Source organism: Quercus lobata, chromosome 10, assembly GCF_001633185.2.
Source record: "Quercus lobata isolate SW786 chromosome 10, ValleyOak3.0 Primary Assembly, whole genome shotgun sequence".
NCBI classification, from domain to species: Eukaryota; Viridiplantae; Streptophyta; class Magnoliopsida; order Fagales; family Fagaceae; genus Quercus; species Quercus lobata.
The window spans coordinates 721,747-728,543 of record NC_044913.1 but is presented as its reverse complement, the minus strand read 5'-3'; the positions used below and the strand labels follow the sequence as shown (position 1 = coordinate 728,543).

The 6,797-nt window shown below is 35.8% G+C and overlaps 1 protein-coding gene across 4 annotated transcripts; it reads left to right on the top strand.

Moving 5' to 3' along the window:
* Positions 1-526: 526 nt before the first annotated feature.
* Positions 527-4,566, top strand: LOC115963203. Of its 4 annotated transcripts, none has more exons than XM_031082132.1 (2): positions 527-660; positions 1,909-4,566. In XM_031082132.1, the coding sequence occupies exon 2, from the start codon at positions 1,988-1,990 to the stop codon at positions 4,235-4,237; it is 2,250 nt and encodes a 749-aa protein (XP_030937992.1). In that variant the 5' UTR covers positions 527-660; positions 1,909-1,987; the 3' UTR covers positions 4,238-4,566. The 4 variants fall into 4 exon arrangements, with proteins under 4 accessions (XP_030937992.1, XP_030937993.1, XP_030937995.1 ...); XM_031082133.1 differs by having other exon boundaries at positions 527-666; XM_031082135.1 differs by lacking the exon at positions 527-660 and adding an exon at positions 1,040-1,074.
* The last annotated feature ends 2,231 nt before the right edge of the window (positions 4,567-6,797 follow it).

Below are 6,797 nucleotides of genomic sequence, written 5' to 3'. Positions count from 1 at the left end.
GCCAAAGTTGTTATTGACTCTATTAACATTTTAGACTTACACCTTGGCTTGGATTTTCATTTGGTTGTAAATTGTAATTGATATCGGAGCTCTTCTTTGCAAGTTTATTATTGTATCATTTTCCTTTATCCTCGTATCCTTTAATGGGTTAGATCATAATTTCTTATTAAGGACTTTAATCCATCAACTCTATCTTTTCTTGGACTCTTGTAGATGCTAACGGACATGTTACCTTATTTTTTTTTATTTATATATGAAATAAAAATCCTACTCTAGCCTAGTATATATGTCAATACATGTATGAACTCTGGCTTTGTTAATAAAAATATCATTATTTACCCAAAAAAAAAAAAAAAAAAGATAAAAAGAGATGGTGAACCAAAGGAGAATCCAAAGCTGGGCTTCTTTTGTTTTTTCCTTGTGAACAAAATGGGCCAAGTCCTGAGGTAAATGGGCTTGGATAGTTGGGCTTGGGTGGTTCATAAGGTGGCCCCTTAGTTAGCTACTGCCACTGCCACTGCCACTGCCATTGGATACAAACTACAACACAGCATTTACATGGTAAAGGCTAAAAGCAGCTCCATTCTGCCAACTGGGAATTGTGTACTTCAACACTCACTGTAACCTTGAGAGTTGAAAGATAAAGGAAGAAGAGGAAAGGTTAAGGTTCTCTTCTTTTATTTCTATTTTGAATTGCAACAGACATTGGTCTTTTGTCTTGGAAAAAACTTTCTGGGTTCTTTTTCATTGTGTTTCAGTTAAGGTTTTTGTTCTTGCTTATTTTATTTATTTATTTCTTGTGTTCCCTTTTGGTTGGTGGGAGAATGGTGGTAAAGTAGAAGGAAAAATGTGAGAAACTGGTGGGACATGATATATATCATGTTAACTTAGCTCATTCTGTGATTATGATGTATCATAAAGTATGTGATGGAGCTATATATGCTATTTCATGAATGAAAATGTGAACTTGATTATTATATCTTTAGAAAGTTATATTTTTTTTTTGGGGGTCATTTTTTGTTGTTGTTGTTGTTCTGGTATTTTGCTTGAATGGGTTGAGGATTGTTGTTATGGGTATGTAAATAGAGACTTTGAATTGTGTGACCGATCAATAATATATATTTTTTTGATGGGACTGATCTATAAAATTAGTTTATGATATTGTTTCACATACAATGTTCGTGAAAATGCCTATCTAAAACAAGTATTGTATTATGAACCAGTGTTTATTCAGTTTTCTGTTTCAGTGGCCTCATAGGTCAAATCTGCTAATCCATAATTGAAATTTTATTTTGCTAATTTCCTCATAAAACATAGTTACTCTTGTATAGTTTAGCATGGAAAAAGTAGCTAGAAATTAATGGTTTTGACTGAATGCTTCTCATATCAACTTAGAGCATTCAGCTTTTGGTTTTAATCTCTGGGTACTGATCACCATACGAAAGCATGAGTTGAGGTTAACTAAATGATACAAATATGGGCAGTAGATATATATATATACACACACACAGGAAGCCTTTGTTGTGGGTTTGCTGAGAGGCAACTTTAGGTGGTTTTATTTTAAATTTTGTGTTAAATTTCTTACAGCCTAGTGGGGTGGAATATTTTTGTAGCTTTCAAAAGTTTGCAATAATGCATTTGTTTTGGTAATGTCTCTGTTAGGGTGATTCTTATTGTAATCATTTTATAATTATCTGTCATGATAGAGGTTTTACAAAGATGATTCTTATTGTACACATGGAAACAATGATGATGTTTCCCTTAGGCTGCCCATGAACAATGATGTTTTTGTTGGTAAATATTGCCTTAAGAACCTCTTCTAACTCTTGCTAGTGATAATTTTCCACATTGTAAGTTATACATTTTCCTCATTGTTGATGTCAATTTCATCTATCGCTTTGATTGCAGTTTCAATACTTGGCTGATTTGGAATCACTAAATTTGGGATCATTTGGAGTTGGTTACTGAATTTGAGGATATTTAGAGGATGCCAGACATGAACGAAAATAGAGTGAAGGCTCTTCTAGAACAGCGAGATGCTGAACAAAAAATTATTAGTAGTAAAGACTATACTGGTGCCAGGTTTAACTTACTCAAGGCACAACGGCTTTTTCCAGCAGTTGATAACATTAGCTCAATGATGACTGTCTGTGACATGCTATCTGCTTCCAATATAACGGTTCCTGGTTATGGAATTGATTACTACTGGGTTCTTCAGCTTAAACCTTATTCTACAATGGATGCTGTTAAATCTCGTTGCCAATGGCTCCTCACATTGCTGCAACCAATCAAGAAAACATTTCCTGGCACTGAATTGGCTCTGAAACTTGTAGCAGATGCATTCTCCATTCTATCTGACCACGAGAAACGTTCTGCATATGATTTGACAAGAAAAGCTTTTTGGGGGGATAATCAATCTTTTAATAAAAGAGAATTATCCTGTCAAAATATTGCAAGTACGGAAGCAATGAGCAATGCTCAAAACTCTTCTGTGTGTCAGAGTGGTTTTTCAGGCCAAAGTTTGGGTGGCAGCTGTAGAAAAACTATGATATTTTCAGAAGACATTGGAACTTTGGGATTCAAACTTCAAAATTCTCTTGATGTTGAGCAGCAACATGATAGAATTATTTGTCAACAATCATCCAGTAAGGTTCCTGAGGATTTGAATTCTAGAGGGAACATTAGAGGGGACACAGATTTGTCTATAGACGATATAAATTTGTCAACATCACAGCCCATCAGTTTGGAGGAGAATTTTTCTTGTTTTTCAAAACCTTTGGCACAGAAAAGGCCTTGTCAGGACTACTATACCTTTGAGAATGACAGAAAACCTGAGCATTTCAAGGTAGGTCAGATCTGGGGTGCTCAATATAGAGCAAATCTACCTCATAGTTTTCGGTATGCTCGAGTTGCTTGCAAATTAGCACGATCAGTTCTTGTTACATGGTTAAAGCCAATCCCTATTAGTGTTGGTGAGAGAAGATGGTGTGATGCTGGCTTACCTGTTGCTTGTGGGTCATTTGATTTGAATCCAGAGATGAATGATGGAGAGAGCTGGCCAGTGGTCTCATCCTACAAATGCTCATGGATTCATGGCGTCACGGATGAACAATTTGATATTTACCCCAAAAGAGGTGAGATTTGGGCACTGTATAAGGATTGGAACCTTCATGAATGGGCCCATGATCTTAGTTTTGTAAAAGGATGTAAATTTGAGTTAGTTGAAATTCTCTCAGATTTTTCAAAATATTTAGGTGCAGATGGTGCATGTTTGGTGAAAGTAGATGGTTTCAGAAGCATCTTTGAGAGACAAAAAATTGGAGGGAGTCCTGTCACTTTCCATATCTCCCCGGATAATCTGTATATATTCTCTCATAATATCCCGGCATATAGGTTTAAGGGTGGAGAAATTGATAAAGTTGTTGATGGGATGTTTGAGCTTGATCAGCTGGCCTTGCCTGATAGTATGTTTCAGGAGATTATTGACTCCCAAAAGGCACCAAAGAATGGGAATGCTAGTAGTTTTCCTAGCTCTATTCCATTGGGAGGACTTCCTTCCCCAAAATCATCTCCACAAGACAAACTTTTGAAGCCTAGTTGGTCATTAAATGATTTTGCCACAGGTCAGGTATGGGCTGTGAACAGTGGAAAAGATTTTTTGCCACGGCAGTACACCAGAATAGATGATATAATTTCTGAGAGCCAAGTATGTGTGACTTTCCTAGAACCTCTCCCCATTCTTGACCATGAGATTGACTGGAAGAAAGAAAACCTACCCATAGTTTGTGGGAAATTTAAGGTTAGTGGAGCTAGTGTCAACCTTGAAATGTCACAGTTCTCCTACAATGTTAACTGCCAAAAAAGTACTGTTGAGCCAATCTACGAAATTTACCCGCTAAAAGGTGAGATTTGGGCCATGTACAAGAACTGGAATTGCAAATGGAAGCGTTCTGATTATGAAAATTACCAATGTCAGGTTGTCGAAATTCTGTCAGACTTACACGAAAGGGATGAGATAACAATTGCCAGGCTGGAGGAGGTGAAGGGTTGCCTGACTTTCTTCTATAGGCTACAAATTGATGGGTTTGATGTCACTCATCCAGTTTCCCAATCAAAGATGCTTGGTTTCTCTCACCGAATTCTTGCTTTTAGAGTTCCTGGAATTGGGAAATATGACATTCCAGAAAGCTCTTGGCACTTGGAACCAAATGCTTTACCTCCCAAACGAAGAATATGATATCAAGAGAAACCTAATGGTGTTGCACCATATAATACTGAACATGATTTCTAAACATGTGTGCATTCTCTACCTCTTGTGTTCAGTTCAGTATAGTCTCTGTTGATAAAGGATTAAACTAGAAACAGTGTCACTCATTAAAGAATGTGGTACGTATTTTTATTTTGAAAAAGGTTATTCTAGGTGGGCAGATTTCCCTGTGATGTATAGAACTATGAATTCTAAACCAACACAAATGTCAGGACAACATGAATGCCAAAGAGATGTGTTTCAAGGCTTTGCTTATGCATTCAACCTATGAATAATTATTAATTTCTATTACAACCAAATCCCAGATGAAACTTGTCAGGTTTCCAAGCTCCATCATCACATATGCAACCCAGATCACAACTTTGTGGAAGTCAAATGAGTTTAAGAGGCATGAATACTTGAACAGATACACTGTAATGGAATGCCCATTTGGGAAAATTGTGTGCATGTGTGTGTATATATATATATATATATATTTACACAAGTATTCGCCCACTAACCCACTCAGTCCCAACCAAGCCGAATTGGAGTTATAAAATGCTTTGAAATTTGTTTTCTCAAAAAAAAAAAAAATTGCTTTGAGATTGTTACACCCTTTTAATAACCTAATAATTGTTAAGGAATTAAAAAAGAGGAAATAAAGTGTTTTGAATTTTTATAATTAAATCTAATTAATGGTCAAATGTTTTATTGTTATAATCATTCTGTGGTTAGTTGGCAATGGCACTGCTATCAATTCATTAATTTAGTTTCCTCAAAAAAATAAAAAATAATTAATTTAGAAAATTCCAAACGACTGGCAAACTTTGTAGCTTTATAGAGAAACCTGGAATTAACTTTTCTTTCCTTAAGACAAGAGAGAGGAAAAAAAAAAGAAAAAAAAAAGGGGAAGGTTTTGCAGAAATATCTCCAAAATTTTCACAATCCACATGAGAAGTTAAGAACCAAAGCTACCCAGGGAAAATCCGAAGCTGGGTTTTTCCTAGTGAACAAAATGGGCCAATCTTGAGGTGTATGGGCTTGAATAGTCAGTTGGGCTGAACCATATCCTCCTACCCCACAAAGAAAGCTTGGTTGCTTTTTGTTATGGTTAACCACTGCCACTGCCACTGGGTACAATACAATACAAATGTACAACAACACCATTTCCATTGTTCAAGACTGAAGGCTATGCAGCTCTATTCTGCCAACTGGGAACTGTTTACTTCAACACTCACTGTAACCTTACCTTGGGAGTTGAAAGATAGAAGGAAGAAGAGGAAAGGTTAGGTTCTCTTCTTTTATTTCTATTTTGAATTGCAACAGACATTGGTTTTTTATCTTTGAAAAAAAAATTTCTGGGTTCTTTTTCATTGTGTTTCAGTTAAGGTCCTTGTTCTTTATTTTAATTATTTCTTGTGTTCCCTTTGGGTTGGTGGGAGAATGATGGTAAAGTAGAAGGAAAATGTGAGTTACTGGTGGGACAAGATATTTATCATGTTAGCTGACTCTGTGACTATTATGTATCATAAAGTATGTGATGGAACTATATATGCTATTTCATGAATGAAAATGTGTACTAGATTGTTACATCTCAAAAAAGTTACATTTTTTTTCTTTTCTTTTCATTTTAGTTACTGGTAAATGGTGTTTCTACAACCTAGGATCATTTGTTTGTTGCCCATATCAACCTTTTTGTTACTGTTAGTATTGGTGGATTAATTCTGGAAGTTGGAAGTTATGGGGTGATGCAAACACAGTACCTACATACATGTGTTGTTTTTTGCGGGTATGGTAGTTTTTGCTTGAATGGGTTGTGGATTGTTGTTATGGGTATGGAAATAGAGACTTTGAATTGGGAGACTGATCTATAAAATTAGCTTATGATATTGTTTCATATAAAATGTTCGTGAAAATGCCTAGCTAAACCAATTTCTGAACCAGTGTTTATACAATTACTGCTTTAGTGGCCTCAAAAGTCAAATCTGCTAATTCCTTATAAATCATGGTTACTCGTGTAGTTTAACATGGACAATGTAGCTACAAATTAATGGTTTTGGCTAAATGCTTCTCAAATCAGCTTAGAGCATTCAGATTAATCTCTAGATACTGATCACTTTACAAAAACTTGAATTGAAGTTACCTGATGGCAGCAACTTTGGGAAGTGAATTATGGTCTAGTGCATGATATCGAGCCTATTCTTGATGCGATTGAGCTTAGTGTTGTACCTTTCCTTGATAGTCTGTTGTGCTGGCGACATCCTGCCCTCAAAGAAAATTCGATTTCTTAGAGTCATAGTGACTCAATTACCATTACTTTCCAGGACATGGCGTCTCTTGGTTTGCCACTGGATACTACTGTGGTATTTCCATAGTACACAACCAAATCAACTCCATCCTGCCAGCTGGGTACTGTGTTATTCCGCATTCACCGTAACCTTGGTGTTTTATCATTTTTTTTAATAAGTAACAGCATTCTTTCATCATACTAATCAGAAAAAAAAAAGAAGAAATTGGTCTTTTATCATGGGAAAAATTTCTTGGTTCTTTT

Bases quoted from the DNA above. Each gene is read 5' to 3' on its own strand.
- LOC115963203 (XM_031082132.1), top strand. From the start codon at position 1,988: ATGCCAGACATGAACGAAAATAGAGTGAAGGCTCTTCTAGAACAGCGA.